The sequence below is a fragment of the Nannospalax galili genome, unplaced genomic scaffold (genome assembly GCF_000622305.1).
Source record: "Nannospalax galili isolate Female #2095 unplaced genomic scaffold, S.galili_v1.0 scaffold566, whole genome shotgun sequence".
Classification (NCBI taxonomy): Eukaryota; Metazoa; Chordata; class Mammalia; order Rodentia; family Spalacidae; genus Nannospalax; species Nannospalax galili.
Window position 1 is genome coordinate 1,337,505 of NW_008355811.1, and position 25,012 is coordinate 1,362,516.

General features: G+C 50.0%; 1 protein-coding gene across 4 annotated transcripts in view; it reads right to left on the minus strand.

Moving 5' to 3' along the window:
• Window positions 1-255: 255 nt before the first annotated feature.
• The window catches only part of Adgrd1 (adhesion G protein-coupled receptor D1), a 120,383-nt gene continuing 95,626 nt past the window's right edge, over window positions 256-25,012 (minus strand). For 2 of the 4 annotated variants that reach the window (XM_017803376.2, XM_029556467.1), the window contains 10 exons: window positions 22,927-23,030; window positions 21,812-21,923; window positions 21,247-21,400; window positions 13,249-13,315; window positions 11,774-11,840; window positions 5,581-5,672; window positions 3,674-3,800; window positions 3,274-3,315; window positions 2,877-2,969; window positions 1,764-2,142 (listed from right to left, as the gene is read on the minus strand). In XM_017803376.2, the coding sequence (XP_017658865.1) occupies window positions 2,047-2,142; window positions 2,877-2,969; window positions 3,274-3,315; window positions 3,674-3,800; window positions 5,581-5,672; window positions 11,774-11,840; window positions 13,249-13,315; window positions 21,247-21,400; window positions 21,812-21,923; window positions 22,927-23,030 (954 nt within the window). In that variant the 3' untranslated portion in view covers window positions 1,764-2,046. Of the gene's footprint in view, window positions 2,143-2,876; window positions 2,970-3,273; window positions 3,316-3,673; window positions 3,801-5,580; window positions 5,673-11,773; window positions 11,841-13,248; window positions 13,316-21,246; window positions 21,401-21,811; window positions 21,924-22,926; window positions 23,031-25,012 lie in introns of all 4 variants that reach the window. The other 2 variants (XM_017803375.2, XM_029556466.1) reach the window with 2 other exon arrangements.

Sequence of the window (25,012 nt, forward strand, 5' to 3'; positions counted from 1 at the left end):
TGTTGCCCTGAGCAATGAACAGCCTGGGTGGACCCAGGCTGGATAGGTCCCTCTGTTGTCCTCTTCCTTCTCCTACCTGCTGTTTGCCCCAGGGTGTTCATACCCAGTCCCTGAGGCACAGGCCCCTGAGCTGGAATGTACTGGGTATACAGTAGGTGCTGAGGAATCACGGAATGGCTTCTATGTGTTTTGAGTTAGCTCTGTGTCCTGTTCAGGTGCCACTAATCACAGACTGGCTTGATAACCACACTCCAGTTAAGGACATTAAAGATTTTATTTCATCCAAATGACAATGTGTTTTTGTGATAGTGCATACATCTTCTCTCCACTGAAAACCACTCACACACATCATTCTTTCTAATTAATTTGGACCAAATTACACATAGATAATGAATGACTGCAGAAGCCATAGCCTATAAATAAAGTGCACGCTTTCACTCACCGGAGAAGGAAGGCCAAGGCAGTTTTTGCTCTTTGCATGGCTTGATATATTAGCTACATAGAGTGAGTATTCCAAAAGCTGGAAACTAAGGATTTCGTCAGAAATTTTAACAGTCCCCAGCTGCCTTGCCTCAGCAGGACCCAAGCATGCATGGAGGATACAGTGTTCTCACTACTGGGCGCTTAGCACAGCAGATCGGACCTTGGGTCACCAGTGTCTGGTTTGGAGATGCTGGGCAGTGGCCATATGCACCCCAGACAGGACTTGTCACCAAATACAGTCTCAGAACAGCCTCAGCCTGCATTGGTCCCTGGCTACAGCAAAAAGTGTTGCAGGAGGGCAGGTCAAAGGGGCTCAGCTGGCTGTTGCATTTAAGTCCTGGCCTGGACAGAACAAAAGACTGACCCCTTTAGCCTCATGGCTCTTGGAAGAGATGTCTTCAGGGGGCTGTTACCTGGGTGCTGAGGTGTGGCTCAGAGTGGAGTGTTTGCCTAGTGTGTGCAAGGCCCTGGCTCCATCTCAGTAGAGGGGCGAAAATAAAAGTAATTTTTTTTAAGTCAAAAAGATCCACAGAACTGGGTAGAAACTTATTCTGAAGCCAAGGGAGCATGAGGTTGGGAAGGGCTCAGGGATGTCATGTCACAGTTTGAAGTGAAGATTTTCCAGTATCAGGACCCGGCTGGGCTGTCTTGGTGGTGCATGCCACAGACATTCTCAGGCTCCCATCACAGCCGGCCCTTCACAGCCTGTTCAAGAATTCTCTCTGTGATCCCATCCACATGAGGTTCTTTCTCACAAGCAGTTGTCACAATGACTGCACTTCCCAGGGCTGGATCTTACTCTATCTATTCATACCAACCCAGAAGCCTGCCCACCAGTCAGGACTTCGTGTGATCATCAGAGGGAGCAGCCTCCACATAATGTGCCCAGTTTGGGCATGAAGTGAAGGACGTCTGATGACCCAACTGTGAGACGCTTCATTGGCTCTTACAAAGAGGTGGCAAGTCTAAATGAGACAGCAGACCCCAGGGGCAGCTATACCCTGGAAAACCAGGAGATGCAGGTGCTGGGGGATGGGGGGGGGCACAAGGCAGGTGACCATCAGCCCTGGAGGGGCCTGTGGATGGCAGAAGAGGCTTACAAGGAAAGGGGCATTTTAAGGTTGACTTTGGGTCCACAGAGACAGAGCTCACAGAACAGTGGCTGAGTCAGTTCTTCCACACGATGGTACCTTTAGGCTGCCACACTCAACCTTCACAAAACCCCACCATAGGATGGTGGGTGACTCTAGGGGAGCAAGGGCAGAGATACCAGAATGCAGTGACAAGGGAGGCTCACACTTGGTGTCACTGTGGGCTACATTGTGCTCTGGTGTCCACATAGGACAGAAGCCCCCATTACACTGGGGCAGAAGGGCCACATCATCTCTGGTCACACCATCCTGTGTCAATTTGCAGTGCTGGGTGGGACACTGCCACAGTCATAGGCAGGGGCCATGACCCCATGCCTAGGCAGCAGGGAGGAGAGGGACCTGAGGTGGAGGCAGGGTGTGCATTGCGCTCTGCTTAGGGAAGGGCACTTGTTCTGTGTAGCAACCTCCCTGCTCACACAGCGGACAGGTCCACACGATGGGCAGATTGGCTGCTCTTGTCCCATGGGCTCAACTTTGTGGAGGCTGTGCCTGGCCTGGTCCCATTCACCTGCAAAACACAAAGTGAGGCATGAAGACTGCTCTGAGAGGTGGAGTCCACCCCAGATGTGTGCAAAAAGCTTTGGGCCTAAAGTCATGTGAGGACCTGGAACCCAGCTTGGGTTCCCACTGTTTCCCTAAGACACGAGGCTCTAAACAGAGAGTCCAGACCAAAGCACCTTGTGTGAGTTCTGTCCACACCAAACCCAGGGCATATCCATTCTCTTGTCTATCAGTCACTTGCGCTCTCTTCTTTGAGCATGCTGTGCACTGGGCCCTGATGGAGCTGCTAGATAAGGCAGCTGCATTCTCTGTCTCTGAATTCTTTATTCCCATGAGGGGTACAGACAATAGCCATTAGGCAAAAAGTTGTGGCAGGAGCATGGCCATGGGGCAGTGACGCATTTACTTAGTGCTGTCTAGAAAAGAGACACCAGAGCAAGGATCTAGACAGCAGGTAAGTGGGCTGTGTCACAGACAACCTGGGCCTTGCTGGGGGCCTGGAGGAGAGTGAAGTTTCCAGTGGAGCACTTGATTTAAACACGGCTCTCCCGCAGCATGCTCACTTAAGTGAGGCCAGGGCTGCTCCCACAGCCAGGTTGATAGTCAAGATTGCCCTGTCCTAATAACGGCCACATTAACAAGAGCCCCCAGGATGGTGAGGGGACCAGGGAGAAGACATTTGGAACAAGCTTAGTAAATCAGAAAGAGGAGGCTCAACCAGAGCTGTCACACTGCACTCACGGTGTCTGAGCTGAAGGGCTTCGTGTTGACTGTGCGGGCAGAACTACTGGTGAGGGACCAGACCTTGGTCTTGTGCTTGAAGGCAGCTCTCACCTGTGAAGGTAGAAGGAAGAAGCCTTATAAGGAACTTCAGAGGCTTAAGTAGCAAACTCTACTCAAAGAGTCTTTGCCAACGGCCTCTAGGGACTTGCTTGGCCTTGTGCCTGGGACATCCAATGTAAGGACAGGACTGTGAAACCCCAGTGTCAGAGCTGGTACCAACGTCAGGATCAGAGTAGGTGGTTCCCAAGTGGAGCCTCCATGAGGACTGTTTACGCTGGACAACACTACCCTGTTCTCTATGCCCTTACAGAAGTGAAAAACCACCTCATGCTGTCAGAAAGTGGAGTGGACATACCTCGGAGTTCAGGAGACAGTGAAAGAGGAAGATGAAGAGGCCCTGGGAAGGAAGGGAAGAGATATCAGAGCTGCTTGCACTTTGACCCAAGGTTTCTCCCTCACACGGGCCTAACGGTAGCTTGGGCACAGCTCACTGGAAGGGAGGGTTGCTGTGCTGGGAGCCTGAGGCTGCAGCCCATGTAGATGCAGGAATGTCGAACCGTGCATCCTAAACTACTTTCAGCTGCTATGATAAGAGTCTCTGTTCTGCTTGGGTGAGGCAGGGGCTTCCTAGAAAGTTTCAGTTCAGAGAGGGCCAAAAACCCTGGGCAGTGACTTCCTATCAGAAGATACTGGACTCTGCTTTAACTGAGCGGAAGCTCACAGGGCTGCTTGCCTGCAGTCCCGCAGGCTCTTACCTGCAGGGAGTTGAGTACAGCAAACATGTATTGGAAGACCAGGGCCCGGTCATTGACAGCAAGTACCCCAAACACCCATGAGGTGCCCAGGATGGGCAGCAGCACAGCAACAGCCTTGGCTGTCAATCTGGAAGAGACAGTGATAGTCATGTTGGCAGTGGGCAGATAAGGCAGGCCAGGAGGATTTTAGGGTACCTGGTCCATTGAGAATAGACACAGCTCACTGGGGAATGAGACCAGGATGTCTATGAACACCTGAGTGAATACTTGCGGGCACTGTGGGCAGACCACCATGGCTCTGCCAACACCAACCTTCGCTTCTGGGTGTCCGTTTACCACTGAAGCCCTACAAAGCCCAGACAGGGGTAGCCCTCAGTGGTGCTTCTGTGAAGAGAGATTGTAGATGAAGGCACCTCTGTGCTGGGCTCTGGAAGGGGCGGTGGGTGGAACAGGGTGGTAGGACCACAGGTGTTCTGGGCACAGTGATAGCCATGGTCCTGCAGGTGCTGGGCTAGAACAGGAATGAAAATCTGGGCTGTGGATGAGAATTGGGAACAGACTGAAAGCCCTGACCACTGAGGGATCTCGGGGCTGAGGGTGGATTGAGGAAGGGCAAGGCCTCCTGGTGGGGCTATGGTGGTTCAAGGCACAGACCCAGGATCAGGGCAGCCCTCCCTCTGTCTGTTTGAGGAGTAAGGAAATGACTCCTGACCCCATGAGTTTACTTCTTCACCCGGGCACAGCCTGGATAGTTCCAGGGACTGAAAAACTCCAAGAGAGCTGCAGCCACTTGTCAGGCTAATTTACAGTGTTTGGATTTGTTACAGAATAATTACCTCATCGATTTGCTGCTGGCATGTTTATGGTTCCTGCTCTCACATCAGAAAAGATACACTGTAGCTAAAGTCACTTATAAGATATCAGCAGCCTGGTATTCACACTGCTTCTACAAGAGCTCCCACATCACCTTTGAGAGGTCCCTCAGACTTCATCCTTGGGGTTCAGTATGCTGGCAACAGCCTAGGGTCAGGCAGGATTGTAAGACTCAAGCCCACGAATCTCGTGGGTGACTCCTACCCCATTGGATCTGGTTCATAGAGAGCACAAGGCCCAGCAACTGTCACCATAGTCCCATCCCACTTGCACAGGAGAGAAATCTTTCCAAACATTGGACTCTGGTCGTGGCTATTCTGCCACCAGGAGGGCAGTGTGGTAGGCATGGAGCTCACGGTTCAGGAGGAAAGGCACAAAAGGTGAACTGAGTCCAGGAGACCATGTCTCCATGTATGGGGTATCTAAGCTTGCGACTTCATGGTCGCCTGTGTCCCCTTCTGCCAAAGCCAATTGCTGTGAATTTTTCTATCACTTGCCATTGGCAGCTTCCAACAGAAAAGCACAACTCAGGCAGCCTCAAGTTGTGTGTGGGTCCCATGGGAGGCTTCCAAGAGGCTCCTCCTCTAGTGGCCAGCCCAGTGCATGTGGAACACTCTGTTTGCTAGGGTCTTCCTTCACACAGCAGCCCATGAGGAGGGTCCTGTTATTCCCCTCCCACCAGGAGGGAAGCGAGGAGTGGAGGGGCCTATTGCTGTAGGACCTAAAAGCTGGATCTTCTCCCCCGGGATCTTCCCCTGCCCTCCCCCAGCTGTCCCCTACTCTGGCTTGAGCAGACCCAGGAGAACATCTTCATGAGGCCCTCAAGGCTGGGTTAGGACTTGGTCTTGAGTTACCAGGGATGAACGAACAGGGCAATAAGGACCCAAAACAAGGCTGGCCATGTGGACATGTAGAGCCAGCAGAGGGCTCAGGTGCCTGCCCTGGGAGGCAAGACTGTCTGACCCTCCTGGATTTTCTAGTAGCCCCCACATGGGAAGCACAGTGGGGTGTGGATACTTAGGGTTCACACTTACTTGAAGGCACTGGGGTCCCCATGTATCTTGTAGTTGTCAGTGCTGATATGGGAAATGACCCGGGTTACAGCAATGAGGATCACAATGTTGACCTGTGAGGGAGGAGAAACAGGGAGACAGTGAAGAGCTGGGCTCACCCATAGGACACCAAAGCCCACCACACCTGGTATCTGGTTCTCTTCACAGGAATTGGCTATATGGCATTTAGAAGCCATGGTAGTGGGATGCTGTGAGCTGCACTCCTGAGTGGGGACCTGTTGGGTGGTTTCCCTTGGGCTCTTGCAATGGGTCAGGACTCAGGCTTCCAGGCTCCAGCCCAGCCAGTGAGTCACCTGGCGGCTCTCTGGGGTCCTCAATAGCAGGGAATGAGGTGGGAACAGCAGAGGGAAGGACCCTCTGTCTCTTTCTGCTTGAGGCCCACGGTGGGTTGTCTGGGCTGCATTGTGATCAGAGCCCATCCCCTTAAGTGTCAAATTTTTCAAGGTCACAGATGGACACAATCCCTGTAAAGCCAGTTCCAGGCTCACAACCTTAGAGCTGACAGACGTTCCACCAGCAGGTCTTAGGGAAGCTGGTGGCTTGTCCAGCATTGTGCATAGCCAGACTTGGCAGTACAGGAGGGGACTGCTGTCAGGACCCCCTACCCCACAACCTCCTGGCACCATTCCTGTCACTAGCCCAGGGAGCTGCATCCCAGGCCATTCTGAGGCTCCTCTGCAGAGACTGCCTGATCCTGAGGCCTTGAGCTGCTTTCCCCTCTCTGATTCCAGCTGGTACTTTTCCACTCCAGCCCGCTCCCCTGCCTCCTCCCAGCTCCCATCAGTCATCTTGAGCCTTTTATTGAAGACTCTCAGCAGAGACAATTCCTGGTCTGTGCTATGCTGTTCCCAGGAAAATGGGACACTGTGGGTGCCTCACGTCTCCTGTCTAGCCTCTTGCTTATCCTACCGACAGACATGAATAAAAGCTTAACTGTCATTTTCCCTTGGGGTCTTGTTGCTCTGGGTAACAACACAGACTCCCAAGGTTGGAAAAGATGAGAGAAGTTAACACATAGCCAGTAAGCACATCAGCGTATCCAGTAACACAGCTGCCCTCCAGCCTTCCCAGTGACCAGAAAACAGCATTCAACTGAATCAAGGAGGGGCAATGGGAGTGGCAGGCCACTGGTTTTCACACTTAGTTACATTCCAACTTGGACAGTGACAGAAGTCAGGGCAAGCGAAGTGTGATGACTGCTTCAAGGGGCAGGGTGACACTCCAGACAGCCAGGGCCATTGACACCTGAGAGCAGCCTGCTGTCTTCAATCTGCTGCCCCAGTCTGTGTGCTCTGAATCCTACAGGGTGCCCACTTGTGTCAGAGGGAGAATGGAGAGGGAGCAGCAGCAGGTCAGAAAGCCATAAACCCTGCTGGCTCGGCTGAGATGTAGTAGATTTTCTATAGAAAAAAAAGCTTTTTCATTTGTATGCCTGTAGTTCATTTCCAGGGTGCTGGGTTTTTAAGACCTCAATTCCTCCAATAGTTTCCTCGAATCTAGGGGTGGGAGAGAGTTACTTGTGTTCTCACCAGTCTGCTGCTAGCCTGCCCCTTTCATTCTGGGAATTTATATTTTTAAAACCTCAGGCACCTGTGAAAGCTGCAGGCTGACAGCTAGAGGAGACTTGGATATGCACTGGAAAACTTCGGATGTGGGTTGCAGTCTTCGACCAAGCCATGAGACTGTGTGGGCATGATGTAGACATCCTTCCTACCCAAAGCCCCGAGGCCCTGTGCTCCCCCAGAGGAGACACCACTGGGGTGAAACCACAGATGTAGGCACCCAATCTGTAGAAACCCAAGGCGCTCAAGAAGCTAGTCCAGGCCTGTCCCCTTGGGGAAGGGTGGACACCAAGGTGTGAGAAGCAGGCATGGGCAGAGGTTATTCATATATTAAGATTTTTCATATATTCCTAAGCTTTTCTCTAAACCATGTCTGCCACAAATTTAAAAACAAATAGCTTAAATAGAGTTTAATTTTAGGCAATTATACACTAAAAGGAAAATTACTTGGATCTCATTTTCCGTAAAATACCTCAACAGCACCTTTGGGTCACAAAGAGATGTAGCCAGGCTAGGTTCTGGTGATTCAGGGATGGTGACGGGCCTGGGGGAGGGACAGATGGCTGATGTGGAGGAGATTGATACGTCGTGTGAGGGCAGAGGTCATAACTACCCAGCACCCCCACATGAACTTGGAGGCCACGTCATGAGCATGCCACCTGAGTTCATGATCTCAACACCTCCTCTGGACACTGTAAAAAATGATTCCACCCCAAATCTTCTCAGATTAAAGATGAAGGATTCACAGCCTACTGTTTCCAGGCTACTATCAACAGGACAATCAACTTACAGTGGAGTGTTTTAGAAACATGAAAATGCCATAGGCGATGGTTTCAGGCTGCTGCAGTGGAGAGCCATACAGTGTCCCAACAGCAGCCAAGTTGCTCAGGTCATTAGCCATCCCCACAATCACCGTTTCTCTTTCTAGAGATTTTGTTGAGTTTTATTCCTGTCCCTCCCCCAGCCTGGGTGTGTCTGTTTTTATTTGGAGGCATGGCAGTGGGGTTCCTCCACCACTTCTCTTGCTAACTATCAAGTGTCTGTAGCTCTGCATCTATAGCTGTTATCAGGACCATCCTGTTGTCGGCATGGCAAGAGGGGCTGAAGCTTACCATAGTCTCCAATCCTACACCTGTGGAGAAAGGCAGGAGCCAGGGGCTTATAAACTAGATGATCTAGAATTTCACGAAACTACAGAGGAGAGCAGGCCTGGTCCCCTCTGCTCCACTCTGCTCAACTTGGTCCACCTTCTAATAGAACTGGAAAGGTATAGTGGGGAGAGGAGGCCTATGATGTGATTCTCAGGGGTGCTGCATCAATTTGTATGGCCCATCATAATGGGGACAAGTTACTAAGGGTTGACATCAAAGAAATGATTCACAAGCTGTGTTTCAGAAGAAAAGACAGGAGCTGTGCACCAGGAAATCAAACCATAAAGCCCACCACAGCCAATGACTAGAAGGACAAGATCATGGTAACCTCTGGGGGAGGAAGGAGGAGTGGTGGGTGGGGCCTCTGATGTTGGGCTGGGCTCTGCAGCTGTCAGCTCAGGGTCATCTAAGAGCTTATGAAAAAACACTGATATGTATACCAGCATTTTACAGAAAAATAGTATCTACATTCACACACACACATACACAAATAAATAGTGTGTCCACAATAGTGTGCACTATGTCCCAACATTCATGTGTCTGTATCTACCTGGAAACTCTATGTATATCCATGCATGTACACTGATGTATTCATGCATGTGCATCTCTCTCTCTCTTTCCCTCCCTTCCCTTCCCTTCCTCCCTCCCTCCCTCCCTCCCTGCCTGCCTGCCTGCCTTTCTTTCTGTCTTTATGCAGATGCATTTGCCTGTTTATAGTTTGGCAAAAATACAGTATCTGTTACATATGTATTTGTCCATATCTATAGCTATATACCTATATTAATTTATGCCTATGACTATATCTGTACATCTGTGACTATGGACTATATGTCCATAGCTCTCATCTGTAGCCAGAGATCTATGAGCCTATAGCTCTGCATCTATTAGCTGTGGATCTATAAGCCTGTAGTTCTGTGTCTCTATCTGTGATTCCATGTGTCTGTAGCTATGGATATATGTGTACAACTTCACCCCACATATACATAATTTAAAATAATAAAAATAAAAATTTTTTAAATTGTGCAAGACTTGTGGGGTGCTTTTAGATGCAGATAAAGTTGAAGCACATGCAGTGGCAAACCCACACACCACTCCCCATGGGTCCTCCATTCAAGAGCGCCTGCCCCACATTTTCTTATCCATCTCCCACTTGCATGAGAACAAGTGTCCACAGAGAGCTTTTACACAAATGGGGTCAGGCCACGCTTGACATCCAAAACCTGCTTTCTGCATTTGGAAGTAAGATAGAGGACTTCTGGGTGAATGAAGACACAGCCAGGAGGGCAGAAAACTCTCCATATTCTGAGATCTGGGGGCACAAAACATCACCCCATCTCCACTTCCAGCACCCAGCCTGAGGCCTAGCTGTCAGCTGGACCCTTCACAGTATGCCTCATCCCAGGAATTGGCCATTTTTTTCTGTCAAGGACTGGGTAGCAAATACTCTGGGCTCTGAAGGCCGCAGTGTCTGCTGCAGAGATCTCAGAGCTGCAGTTGGAGGAGCTGCAGATGCTGTAAATCAGCAGGTGTGGCTGCAGCCTGAAAGCAATCTCAAAGCAGATGTAGCTGTATCGACTGCACTAGAGCAACCCTGTCCTTGACCATGGGGCCTTTAGAGGCTGCCTGCACCTCCCTCTTGGCTTCTGCCACTCCTCACTCCACAGGAGGGCACCAAGGACCCCATGCCAGTTACTACTAGAATGTGCACAGCAGGGGACCACATGCACAGTGACAGCACCTGGCCTTCCTATCCCAAAGGACACCATCAATATAGACTCCATGCTGGTTGCTCACTCTCTGCCCTCTGGAAACCTCAGCCAAGAAGTCACTGTAGTATCCCTGCAACACAAAGGTGTCGGCAGGATTTCAATGAAGAATGAGGGAAGGCTTTCAGGATCTCCCTTGATTCCTTACTAATTAACCACTGGGGTCCTGCCTTGGCTAGTGCCTCCAAATGGGGACAGTCATACAGATTCACAGTCCAGTGAAGGAGCAGGGGAGGTGAGAGAGTGAGGGGCAGGGTTATGGCTTTCCTGAAGCATGTATGGGTGAAGGCAGAAGGTAAAGCTCAGATGTCATCTCAGACCCACATGACATCTGATGTGTCATCTGAGCTGTAGAGACAGTTTTGCGGCTGCTATCAGGGTGGAGCTGGGATACCCCATCTTGGAAATGGTAAACCAGTGTACCAAAGTCCTGTTTGTCTCTAGGAGGGGCATCCTTTGGCATCTATCAGCACCGGCCTCATAGGCCCTAGAAAGGACCTAACAACCTAGAAAGGAGGCAGTCAAAGGACAGGATCTTCAAAATCCCACTTGTGGCTCAGTCTAGGCAGGAACCCCTGCCGAGGGTCCTGGCCCTGTGGGTACAGTTTGCTACAGTTTGCTCTGTGGACTTGCACATCCACAATCATGGACCCTTCCCAGTCCTGAACTTCAGAGACCCCTGGGTAGGTAGCCTAGCACCAAGGCAAAGTATAAGGGGTGCTTTGCTAGGAAACAGTAGAGCAGCCCCTGCCTGGTCCCTTTCCCAGCACACAGGATATACTCAGCTCCAAGTACCTGACCAGCATGTCTGTACAAGGGAATGGAGGAGGGAGTGGCCCCATGACACTAGCTCTATGATAAGGGGCACTAGGGCTGGCAGGAAGACATGCAACATGGACATGAGCCCCACCACTCAGGGCACTGGGATCAGCAGGAAGAGGTGGGTCACAAGCATGAACCTTCATACACAGGAACTGGGGCCAGCAGGAGGAAGTAGATCATAGGCACAAGACTCAGTACACAGACACTAGAGCCAACAGGAAGAAGTGGATCACAGACATGAACCTCTGTACACAGGCACTGGGGTCAGCAGGACTGAGACTCTGTACATAGATAAGCACTGGGGTTGACAAGAGAATTTAGTCATGGTTACAAGAATCCTGTGTGAGCCCCTGGGACATCCACCATGGAGCGCAGCCACAGGGGAGACAGGAGCTCCCCAGCCACAGGGCGAGTGCTCCTACTTAGTAACCTATGTGGCTGATCCCCATTTCTATGCTCCTGACTATCTTCACTGTTACTTGTAACCAGAGGGATTCTAACTTGCATATAGGGCTTCGGGAATCCCACTAGCACCCCAGTCTTAGAATGCTAGGGCTCCCTAAGAGGAGGAGGCAGACATGTGAGGACCCAGCAGCAGAAGTCTGGCCTTGCCTCTAGGACTGAACTCAGAGGAGGTACACTGAGGGCTTAGTGGACCTCCACCAAACCCAGAACCTTCCTGAGACTGGGTCATCAAGGCTCAGAGTCACCCCAGGAGGAGCTGGAAGGATGAAGGACAAGTGACAGTGTGATGATACTTGTTGGGGTGTTTCTCAGGGAGCCCAGCACCATCCATATGGCCCCACTCCTACCTTGCCTGGATCTATCTGCTCACAAGGGAGGGAGTACTCACCACAATGACCAGCAGGGCAGGGCCCACAAAGGCCCAGATGGCACCACCCCCCAGCGACAGCCAGCAGCTGGAGGGAACAGAGCATTACTTCAGCAACCTTGTTCACCTCTAGGTATCATCTAGACACCTCCACCCCGGTGGTCCTCAGCCATAGCAATGGCAGGGCCCCAGCCCTGATAAAGGACTCATCAGTTCTAGAGCTTCTCTGATACTGGCTCTTCATCACACACACACACACACACACACACACACACACACACACACACACACACTTCCGTGGTGATTTCACGCATCTCCCTGGACAGGATTTCCCAGAACTGTTGTCTAGGTCAACTGCCTCTGAAGAATCCAGCTAAAACCAGAGTATATTCTGTTATTACCAGAATAAACAAAAAGCCATGCCAAGGACTGGCTTCAGAGTTCACAGAGCAAGTCAAACGTGGGCATGTGCCTTCACTGGGTCTCAGAGAAAGAGGTGGTCATCATGCTATGGGGCACTTGGCCCTCCCCACGTGCTTGGAGCCTGCCAGTCACCACACACCCATGGAAATTACTGAAAGAAAAGGCCCAGTGCATCCCAGAGATTGCTCTAATGTGTTATAGTGCAGGAACCAGGGTATGAGAGTCCCCCATTCTGAAGGACATAGCCCCTGACCTGGGAGAGATGGTCAGCACTCTGCAGGGTTCCATGTCCTCCCAGAGTCAGGACCCCAGGGACTCATCAACTTTTACTCTTAGACTCTAGTGTGCCCTGCTCCTGACACCACTGGGACACAGAGGGATCCTGGCAAAGAGGTTGGCCCAGGCCTCCTGGCCAGGCAAGGACCCAAAGGCCCGTCTACCTGTGCATGTCAGACTGTTCATTTGTATATTCTCATATCCCTTCAGCTGGGTGCCTACTGTACTGTTTACTTGCTGACCACCCAAGAAGGGTCTTCAGGTCACACACATAGGCTCCACAGAGCTGTGCCTCTGGGAGGAGTACATGGATTAACAAATCCTATCAAGGTCAGTGAGATGGTTTAGCAGGTAAAACTACTTGCTGCCAAGTCTGATGCCCTGAGCTCAATCCCTGGGACCCAGAGATAACGGACTCCTGAAAGTTCCTCTGACTGCTACACCTCTCTCTCTCTCTCTCTCTCTCTCTCTCTCTCTGTCTCTGTCTCTCTTTCACACACACACACACACACACACACACACACACACTGAATAAATAAATGCAAAAAAAGTCCCATCAGAAACTTCTGTCAGCTGCCACCACCTTCCTGGACAGTGTACACCTGTACTGCTAGTTCTAAGAGCAGAATGGGATTGCTCTAGTTCCTTCTGCCCAGGTCTGGAGGAGTCTGCTGGTACTCAACCTGCACCCAGGCAAACATGGACAGCTGAGGGCAGCACATGGATGCTTCCCAGCACATTTCCCTACAACAGGCCTGCCAATCATAAGACATGCTCAGAGGACGAGGGTCATGTACCTGTCACTCGTTCCATAGCTGTCCATGGAGGATGACATGGAGATGATGCAGATGAGGAGAGGGCACCCTGTGGAGAGACGAAGATGTCAGGTGATCTGCTCCCATCTCTTTCTGTCCACAAATGCATATGTTCCGTTCATGGCTGGTGTACACACTGGGGACCATGACTGAGGGCTGGGCACAGAGCACCGTTATATATGAGGACTTCACAGACTAAGCCAGAGGTCACACATGGTGCATACTAACACAGCATCTTCTTCTGGCTCTGCATGGGAGCCTAGGGGTCTGTCACAGCCCAAGGCTTGGGGCAGGGTAGTACATGGTGACAAAAGTTAAAGCTTTGTGTCCTTAGTCTGGGCCATAGTTTCCAGCTAGGACAAGCTGACCCAAAGGGGCACATGCCAGTGGCCGAGGATGTTTTTTGTCTTAACAGGGGCATGCGCCCTGAGCACCCAATACTGCTGAACACTCCACACTGCACCAGTTGGCCCCACAGAAGGGTATGGGCTGAGAAACTGCTCCACAGTCATAGGAAAAGGGGAGGGTCCTGGGCCAGTTTCACCACACTGTCAAATGCACAGTCCCCATGCTGCCCGTGTTTGGGTCCATAACTCTTCATTCTTCTCTCCATCAATGGGGCCCAAACTGGCTCCTTCCTGGCTACTAGTTATGTGACCCATGACTGGTTCACTGAACCATTAATCCCACTGGCCACAGCAACTGATTACAGGATGAACATGTGACCTAGATGGACCAATGAGACTCCATCAGGGATTGGCTTTGAGACTAGGGGGGAGAGCTCTTTCCCAGAGGATAAAGACATTGATGGGGTAAGGGTAGTGAGTAGGCCTGTGCAGCAATCTTCACAGTGAGAACAGTCATCTTGGCACCACAAGGAGTTGAGGAGAGCTCAGGGTGCTGGCAGTGAGGGTGTCCAGAAAGGCAAATATGTGCTGGGGAAGCCCATGGATCAAGCCATCCTTGAAATCCACCAGGCTGAACCATCTTGAATATGTGACCCATTAAATTCCCTTTGTGCCTAAGCCAGTTGGAGTTGAATTTCTGGTGTTTAAAACTGTGTGTGTAATAAATTGGAGAGACAGTGGAAGGGAGGTCTAAGAACAAAGAGAAACATCTAGACCAGCATTTTCCAGAGCATTCTGTCTCCCTGTCAAGAGAAATCTCTGGGATCAAACTGCTCTTAGGGTTAGCCACCTGGAGCGATCTGATAGCTCTTTCCTAGGAAGCCTGGAGGACTTATATTCAGATGTGTTTCCAAAAGGAAGAAATAGCTCAGCATTCCAGAGCTTTCCAAGGTGCAACCATCCATGGATTTGTCTAAAGACATGGATGTCCATTTCCCCCACATACCTGAACTTTCAGGCTGATCCCTCTCAAATTCTGCAAATACTTCTGATAGTTCAGAATCTTCTACAGGCTCAGCAACTGGTACCTTCTGAGTCCTCTGCCCACTCTGCACCCTCTAAAGGGGGGCAAATAGCCAAAAAGTCTGGCTCCCTATTCCACCCCAGGTCTCCCCCAATGAGGGTGTTCAAGGGAAATGACTCTAGAAGAGGAAACTGCATGCCTCAGCTTCCTGAAGACAAGTGGTTCTGTAAGTTGCTTCTGGCCAGAAGTTAAAAAGAAAAGGTTCACAAGTGGGAAAATAAGGGGAGCAGCCTCAGAGAAAAACAGCAACTGGAGAAGCTGGGGTCTTGGGGACAAATAACATCTGTCTTCCTTCCTAGGGACACCCCAAATCTGCAGTGTGGCCTCAGGAAGCTGATTGAAACCTCTCTGGGCCTCCACATTCTTGTTTAGGAAATAGAGACTGCAAGATACTCACATGTGGCTGCTGCAAGGACCCTACAGGATACATGTGAAGGAATAGCAAAGCCCTTGGAAAGTGATAATGATCCCTGTGATAACTGGCATACTGGATCCCTGGATTCCCTACCTGCTCCCACTGAAGCCTCATCTGAAACTCTCTCCCCCAAACCCCGGCAAACTTGTGACACGTTTCTGTGTAACACTGGGAGTCATTCTGGCCCTGTTGCCATAGAAACATTCTCTCCAGGTTGAGATATGCTTACCTTGGGAATAGAATAATTGTGACCTTCCAGAGGACCCAGCTTGGTGCTATCCCTAGCTCCTGTCTCCTGAGATGCCAGCATGAGTAACAGGAATGTTCAGGGAGCCACTACTGGATAGGGCTGGTCACTGGAAACTGGACTGGAAGTCACCAAGGCCACCTGTCCCATGTTTGCCATTGCCCCACCCATGGGAGGTGCCCACTCTACCCTGCAGGGCTCCTGGAATCATAAGGCTTGTTTGAACAGTGACAGGCAGGAGTGGTATGTCTTATGTGCTGAGTACTGAATTTCTAGCACTGACTCCAGGCAGTGATTACTTAACCCCGGGCACTTGATCTCCTCTTACCACTGGCCTATGGTGGACAGGTCTCACAAACAGGAAGTCAGTACACGGCATTTAAACCTGATGAGGGTAGAAAGCTGGCCATTACTGCAACATCACTCAGCCCACCCTGAGTGATAACCCACCACCGCCTAGGGGCTAGGGGCTATACAGGCTCCTTCAGAGGAAGGCAAGCCAGGAAAGACTGCCATGAGGTCTTGCCCTAGATGACAGGGAACTCGCAGAAGAGATCAAGTTCAGCACAGAACAACAGATCCAGTGACAATGCTCCCTGAGTTGGTGATCATATTCTAGTCCTCTGTATCAAAGTGCAGACAGCACAGAGCCTGTCTTCCTTATCACCATGACCCTGTCCTCAACACAGGGCATGGCTGCCAACAAACCTGTACCTGACTCTATACCTCCCCCACCTCAGCTTCCAAACATGCTTAGGTTTCCAAAAGCTTCTTACCTGTGGGCTAGAGGAGGATGCAGAGTGAGACCAAAGGGAAAGAGTCTATGTCTCCCATGGGCTCTACCTACAGCAGGGCCTCCTGGGTCGGTTCTACCACCTTCTTCATTAGAGGCTGAAGGTAGAGCGTCCACTGCTTGCAGACTGACTGTACTTAGGCCCAAAGCCAACCCAGCCTTGGCAGGATGAAGGACACAGATGGATGGAGGATGTGGGGGTCAGAGCTTCCTGGAGCTCAATTTACAGACAGCTTGTGTCAGGACTGCAGACAACTCTGCCGCGATTACATATGTAGGTAATAGAGCTGCTGGTCCCAGCCATGTTGGGAAGCAGGGATACAAGCTCAGGTGCCCGGCTTCTTCAGTTTTTAAAATGACTTTGCCATTTTAGGTAAAGGCCCTAGTATTTCAATATTAGAAAATAACTCACTTTTTTCCAACATTGTGCAGATCAAGTGAAATATCCCTCCAGGCTGGATGGCTTGGATTATCATATGACCACTCATTGTCATACACACACACACACACACTGCAGAGGTGATGTCAGCTTTGTTCACTTGCCTCTCTAGCAGAATGACTTGTTTCCATAAAGAAACTAGTAAGCTTCAAGAGATCATCCATGTCCTTAACTGAAGTCAGAAGTCATAGGAAGGAGCTACCCTTTTCTGCCCTGGACAGTCTGTGGACTGAAGGAGCAGGTCACATTCCAATTGACCTCACTGAAGGGGTGGAGAGCTGTGGATATCTAGTCTCATGTCCAACATATGTCAAAGCATCCATGTGATCACCAGCCTGAGCATTGAGGCAGAACAGACTCCGTGGGGACAGTGGGTGTGCCCCCTGCATGGCCAGCAGCAGTCTGAGGTAGCTTCCCACTACATTCCCTGCTCCAGGGAAGCCCTAGGGCTCTGGTCTCCCCAGGGAAGCCCAAGGAACATGTCACTGTCTCTACTTTATCATTAAATAAATGATACTTGCAACTCAAAGTACACACAGTAAACATGGTTAATCTCCTTGCATAACCAGGACTGTGAAAATTAAACCTATTTAAAGGAAAGCAGAAACAAGCAGTAGGTCCCCAAAGCCTGGTCGATGTTTTACAACAATTTCAGGAATGGCTGGTGTGGATTCTTAGTTCAGCAGGAAGCAGGTCCACCTGCGCTGATGGACTGCCACTGGATGGGCAAGAGCTAGCGCAGTCAACACACCAAGGCCTGGACACTGCAGAGACCATACCCAGTGAGACTAGATGATGAAACTCATTAAAAAAAAAAAACTTTCAAAGTCCCTGTAAACTTTCCTAAGAGTGTGTAGCAGATTAAGAAAAAATGAACTTGAGAATACCTACCAAATCTCTGTAAGAATAAGGAGACTTGGCACACCTGAGTGTAGGCTCACCTGGTGCTAGCTGGTGGCATGAGGCAGGTTCAGCCCTTCCCAGGCTCGCTGTGCCAGCTCCCAGGTCAGGGCTGCAACGTAACCCCGGGGGCAGAGCCAGTATTCCTAGCCCTCAGTTCTACTTGAAAAGCCCTATTCCAGGTGAAGCTGCCATCAGCTGGGTTGCCTTCCCCCTGATTCCAGCTTGTAGAGTATTCATCTATACTGGTCACCAGCCTGCCCTGCCCCACCTCAGCTGGATAGAGAGGAGTTCCTGCAGGTCAGAGCCCACTGTCCCTACATAGAGCCCTGAGAAGAGCAGCCTGTCATCAGGTGGGCACTGTCCTCATCTGTCCCTGCACTCTGACACCCTGGCAGGAAATGTTGGCCCTGTACAGGTTTCAAATAGTCCAAGTCACAGAGCAGTGAGACAGCAGACAGCAGCCACAGGCTGAGGGGCCAGGGCCCAGAGCCCTACAACATCCCATCTAACACAGCGAGTCTTCAGGAAAGATTACCAGGCATATACGACAGCAGGATGCATGGCCTACATGGAGGAAAAGAAGCCGAGAAACTGCTTGTGAGGGGCCAAGGGCACTGCAGATGGCAACAGAGCAGCCGTTGTGAAGACGGATTCAAATGTGCTATGTGAGGATTGGGGAATACAGGAGGCAGCAGAGTCATTGGAGAAACTCAGACACTGTTGGACCCCCTGGCAGGCACAAGAGGGCATCAGGGAGGAGAGCAGAAAAATGCAGGTGTTTGAAGACACAGGGTCTGTTTCCACATTGGATGAGGAACCAGACCAGTGGTACAGAGTACAGCCATAGAAGGGAGGCAGCCCGGACATGAACGGTGCAAATGTTTAAAGACAGAGACAGAGCAAACCCTGATGAACACAAGAGAAAAGCAACCCTTCAGTTCCAGGACCAGCTGACTTGGGGCAAACAGTGGAGACAGAGGCAACGGGGGGGGACGTGAAGGACTAAAATGAAGGTGAGACACATTACAATGGAGTTTGTGGTTAACAGGCCAGATGCAGAAAAAGAGTTCTCCAGGCTGAAAGCTAGTGGCCCTGATGGTGGTTACACACACAGACATGCACAGTAGCACAGGCACAGACACACCAAGATACACAGAGATGTACATATGTTTACACAGAGACATACACAGATAGACACAAAAATACTGAGATACACACAAACATACAGAGAGACACATAGGCATACACACAGACATGGAGACCACATACAAACATATACATACAGACACACATAGAAACATACATACACAAATAAAGACACACAGACATATACTGAGATACACATATAGTCATACACTGCACATAGATATACAGAGATATACACAGACACACAGACACGTAGATACACAGAAACATAGACCTATAGAGACACACACACACAGTCACATAGAGATACACAAAGCACCAATAAATTATGGGATTATAAGAGACAGTAGAGATACGTGTTCTCTTCTTTTTTTTTCTCAATTGACTTAAAAAGCAATAATATCAAATGACATTTATAGAGCCACATTATTAGGCCCATAACAAATAGAGATGTAATAAGCTTTCCAGTAATGGGTGGGGGCAGGAAAGCTGTGTGGGAGCACGGTGACAAGACCAGATGGCAGCTCAGATTCACAGGGACAAATGCAGAGGATCAGACACAGTGCACCCGATGGTTAACGTGGCAAACCCCAGGTACCCGGTCTCCTTTCTTAGCTTCTGTTAGAGGGGTGAGATTGATAAAGTAATATTAGATTGGTGTGCTGCTGCGTGGCCTCCCACACAGATGCGACATGAGTAGCAATAACCACCGAAAGAGGAATAGAGTAATAGAGTCACTTAAGAGCAAGGTCTCCATATCACATTGTAATTTAGTAATAACATAAAATAGATTTTAATATGCCGAAACACATATCGTACACACTAGGGCAGTCACTAAGAAAACAACCCAGAAAATATGGTGAAAATCTCATTTAGAGAATTAAAGTGCTGCATAGGAAAATATCCACTTAATTCAAAAAAGCAAAGAAGAAGGAACAGAGTAACAGGGCAGACAGAAGACAGAAGGACATGGAAGGCATAAATAAATAATTCAAAATGTTAGGTGTTGGGCTGCGGATGTGGTTCAGTTGGGAGAGTGCCTGGCTAGCATGCACGAGCCCTGGGGGTTCCATCCCCCGCGCCATGAAAACTGGGCACGGCAGTGAACACCTGTCACTCCAGCTCTTGGGAGATGGAGGCAGGAGGAAGTTTGAGGTCATCCTCAGCTACATAGTGAGTTAGAGGCCATCCTGGGCTACTTGAGACACTGCCTCAAACAAACAAAGAAAACATAGTACCTGAGAAAAGATTAAATGATCAAATCAAAAAGCAGAAGTTGGTTGACAGAAAAAATTAAACAAAGCAAGATCTAACTATATGCCATGTGTAACAGATACATGGGCTGAAGAGATGGCTCAGTGGTTAAGAGCACTGGCTGCTCTTACAGAGGATCTGAGTTAGATTCTCAGCACCCACATTGTGGCTAACAACCTTTCATAACTCCAGTTCCAGGGGAATCCGACACCCTCTTCTGACCTCCGAGGGCATTGCATGACACAAATGCACTTACATATATGCAGGCAATACATTCACATACATAAAATAAAAATAATAAATAATTTTAAAAAGAGATACATGTGTTATAAGTGTGTGTGGTGTGTGCACATGTGTATGCAGGTGGGCACACTTGTACATACTCATTTGGAAGCCAGAGGAGGATGTCAAGATTCTTCACTATTCACCTTATATTTTGAGAAAAGATCCCTCACTGAACTAGAAACTTGATTTAACTAGGCCAGTTGGCCAACAAGGCCCTGGAATCTACTTGTCTCTGACTCCCAATACTGGGACTGTAGGTATACACAGCCATGCCTGCCTTTACATGAGTGTTGGGGATTTGAACTCGGGTCCTTTTGCTTTCATAGCAAGTGCTCTTACCCTCTTAGCTATCTCCCCAACCTAATAGATACACTTTAGACATAAAGGTTCATTCAACAGGATCACAGTCAGTTGATGGGAAAGACACAGCATGTAGCCAGCAACCAGGAACCAAATGAAGCGACATGCTAACATCAGACAAAACAAAGAATGATGCTAGAAAGGACAGGGCTGTCTATAAATATAGAAAGTTTCGTTCACCACAAAGACATAAATATAAGCATATGTGTGCCCCATAGCAGAGGCTCCAAAGACACTGTGGAAGCAGAACTGAAGGGAGACAGAGGAATGGAAAAAGTAACATCAATACATATCTCAAAAAAATGAGCAGTACAACTAGAGAAAAGGTCAAGGAGGAAACAGAGAACTTGAATATCACCTTGAACCAGCTAGGCCTGACAGACACAGAACTCATCATCCAACAACAGAAAACAGATTCTTCTTGAAAGGATGGGACATTGCTAAGCCATGAAATAAACCTTGATATGCTCAAAACTGGAACGATCCTGACCACGCCCATTTCCACCAGAACCTACCCCATCTTCACCAGACCCCATCTCTACCAGATACTATTCCATCTCCACTAGACCTCATTCCATCTCCCCTACAAACCCCGTCCCATGTTTACCTACCTTACCTCATTTCCACCAAGACCCACTGTATCACTTCCACCCCAAGCCATCTTCATCTGGCCACACCCCTGTCCCTGCTCCACCCCTAGCACATACCCCAGCCTATCCCATAGTAGTAGGGGTGCTTGCTGTCCTCTGACCCGAAGACCTTGATCACCATGCTGTAGAGATGCAGTCCCTCCACCAGCATCCACGCAAAGGCACTCAGAAAGAAGTAGTGCAGGAGGATAGCCAGCACCTGGCATGGGACCTGGGGAGCCAAGCAAACATGCAGGGTGAAACTGGGGTGTTACCAGAGCTATTTTCACTTTTTGGCTCCCAGTGTCCATTTCCTGGGTATCTCTAGTCACATGGTTTTCATTTTCTTCCTGGGGAACCTGGGCTCTGTTTCTCACATTAAGGATTCTTCTACAACATATGGTTCAGGGTCACTCCCACCTGTGTCCACTCCTAGCACAGTGGCTCAGGAAAGGACACATACAAATTCCCTCCCTGTTTCTCCTATGGTGCCACAGTCTGGCCTGTGCTGAATTCAGATCACCGATCTGAATTCTGAGTTGGAGCCAGCTGTAGGAGGTGGATCAGAGGGGTGATCAGGGGAGGAGGCAGAGTACCTAGGTGCAGAAGGATGGCTTCAGGATAAGGGCCAACACCTACTCACCGTGCCTGGCTCCACACGGAAGCTGATGAGCAGCAGGACCTGGGCCACAAGGACAGCAAAAGACAGGTTGGCGTGGATGTGGTAGCGCTGGTTCCGGATAGTATTGACGGAGCTGAAGACAGAGAGGCAAGGGTGAGTCTTGGTGGAAATGAGGCGGGGTAGGTGAACAGCCTCGCACACTGTTGTCACAACAGTCCCTTATCTACTTTTCTATGAGTAGCCACAGTGTCTTCACAGAACCAACCCCATGCCATAGCTCCATGCCTGGACTTTCAATGGCTCCCTGTTGCTCTTGGATGGCATCCCAGTTCCTTTCATGGTCCCAGCTGCTCTGCACAGTCTGACCCCTGACTGACACTCCAATAACTCTTTTCCTTTCAGCTCCCTGTGCCCTTTTCTGTTTCATTCCCCTAGCCCTGGCTGTGCAGGGGACCAATCTGAATTCTGAATTGGAACCAGCAGAAGATACGCCTCATCAGTGGGGGCAGCAGGTAGAGAGGGAGGGCAAAAAGGAGAGAGGGAGCTACTTGAGTGCAGGACAGCTGTAGGACCTACCATTTTTTTAAGTCAATTCTGGCAGGGCTTTACCTGGTGGTACAGATGCCAACCATAGGGAGACCTTCCTGTCCTCTTCCTTCAAGCTGCTCACCTCTACACTGTCATCTTGTGCATGGTGTGATGGCACACATGAAAATGCTTAATCGTGCTTTCATTTCCTTGGTGATTGATCACCCCCATCCAAATGTATTTGTGCCTGCCTGGGCCTTAGTCAGGGCCTCAGAGCTTGGCATCATGGCTTGCTGAGGAAAGATTAGTCCAGGAAGCTTGCATTGGCCCTTACCTAGCTCAGAGCCCCATAATTCTTCAAGTGTCTAGGTGGGAGACTTTCTAGACCTTTCTGGTATAGCTAAAACCCGCTGTCTGCCTCCAAAAGGCTTTGCTATTTTACTAGATTTTCCCTACACCTCTGATCTGACAGTAAAAGGCACTGGTCAGCAGCTATCCATGGCCATAGCCTGAAGAGAGCTGGCTGCCAAGTCAGAGAGGTGAAGTTGAAGAAGGGGGTTGGGAATAACTATTTCCAGGAAGTTGTCAGGACAGAGAGAGTGACTCACGACAGCACGGCAAAGGTGACCAGAGTGGCAGCCAAGCAGAGCACGGAAAGCGAGCAGCCGACGTAACTGATGGATGACAGCGCCACCTGGTGTCCATGTGTGAGCTGCAGGAATAGAGAGGGCCATGAGTAAGCTGGCCCTGACCCCAGCTGGTGGCTGGGAGGGTGCAGGGGCAGACATACAGCTGATCCACCACGCTGACTCAGAGGCTGACCACCAAGGCTTGCCGCCCAATGTTGCCACAGCAGGGGGCCAGGTCACACTGGACCTCATGTTGGCATTTATCTTGCCCCAGCTTGCTCTACCATTCACCTAGGCTCCTCCAGTCTGTTATGGCTCCCTGACCCCAGCATACTCCCAAGCTCTCATGCAGTTCGGCCATATCTGAGTGGGTGACTTAAGAGGATCCTGTGCCTCACCAGCTATGAAATGCATTAAATAAACACACAGGGTTTAAGGGGATGAATAGATTCACAACATAAAGAGTTCAAGCTGGGCAGACTGTCCTGTCAGATCAGTGGCTACACTGACTCTCGAGAGGGCCAGCATCTGGTCTGGTTAAGAGCCTCACTAGTGCCAAAAGTGACAGCTGCCATGTACCTGTCTCCACTGGTGAGCTTGTCCAAGCTTTCAGGACCCTCTCCTAAGTGGACACCTGTGTAGTCACCTGCATGATGTCTGTTGTGACCTACCATTTTCATGTGAGGTAATGGGTAAACAGAATATTCAGCCCACCCAAGCCCAGCATCCTGTACCTGCCTGTCTCATCCATACTCTAGTCCCTGACACGCACCCCTGTTGTTTTTGAAAATATTTGTATTTATTATTTTATTTTACGTGTATAGGTGTATTGCCTGTATGTATATAAGTGCATCTGTGTCATGAAATGCCCGTGGAGGACAGAAAGGAGAGTCAGATTCCCCTGGAACTGGAGTTTCAGACGGTTGTTAACTGCCATGTGGGTGCTGGAAATTGAACCTGGGTCCTCTGCAAGAGCAGCCAGTTCTCTTAATCTATGAGTCATCTCTGAGGACTCTATCTCTGGGCTGGCAGACTCTGACCCTAAAGTGCTGGAGGGAGCAGTAACTGCTGTGGAGGGTCCTCTTCTTCCCCAACTCAGCTCAGAGGCATGGCCAGGCTGCTGGAAACAGTGAGGTGCGTTTCACATTACACCTGCTCACTGCAGGCCCATCAAAGGGACAACTTAGCCCATAGCACCCAGAAGGGGAGGTGAGGGTATATGTGGCATCTCATCCCTGTCTGTAATGGCCAGAGAGACAGCCCCCACTGAAGCATGCATGCCCTGTGGAGGTCAAGAGTCCTGGGGAGACACAACAGTGGTTCACATACACAGGAACAAAGCAGGTCTGTATGCACCCACATGGAGCAATCTCCAAGATACATGGAATCTGTTCCTAAGAAAGGAGCAATCTTCACCCTTTGTTCAGAGAACAAAGAGACACTGCAGGCTCAGAGGCCATGTCTGTGATGATAGAAAAATTGGCACACTGTACACCGCTGTGTGCTGTCCTGGGAGACAGACCAGGGGGTTAAGGGGGGTGTACGTTGGTTTCTCTTTGCCCTGTGTATATCATCTTTACAAAACCCACAAAGAATTCCTCCACTTCCTTATGCTCTATCCTCAGGCTCCTGTGGGGCTCCCTGTCCAAAAGGAATTTGTAGGAAATCCGGGGATGGCATACTTCAGCCTTAAGCCAGAGCTGCTTACTCTGGCCATCCCCAGCCCCTCTGTATAGGCTGTCCTGCTCCTACATCTGGTCACCAAGCCCACCCCACCCCAGCAAGACCCCAACTCTGAAGGCAACCGCCTCTAGCGATAGAGATACCCTGAAGATGGCAGGCAGTACCCCCTCTGCAGAGAGCTCCTGTCCCCTCCCCTGCAACTTCAGAACAGCTGTTTCCTACAGAAAGTTCTAGAATAAGATCAGCATCACCACTGCCTCTCCTCCAACAGCAGCAGCTTGGGTGTGGCTGGCGGAGCTGATGTGGGGGAGTCAAAAGGCAGACTCCAGAATGAGGAGCTAGGTTGGGGCTCCAGAGATACCTATTCCTCTCCTCCCCTCTC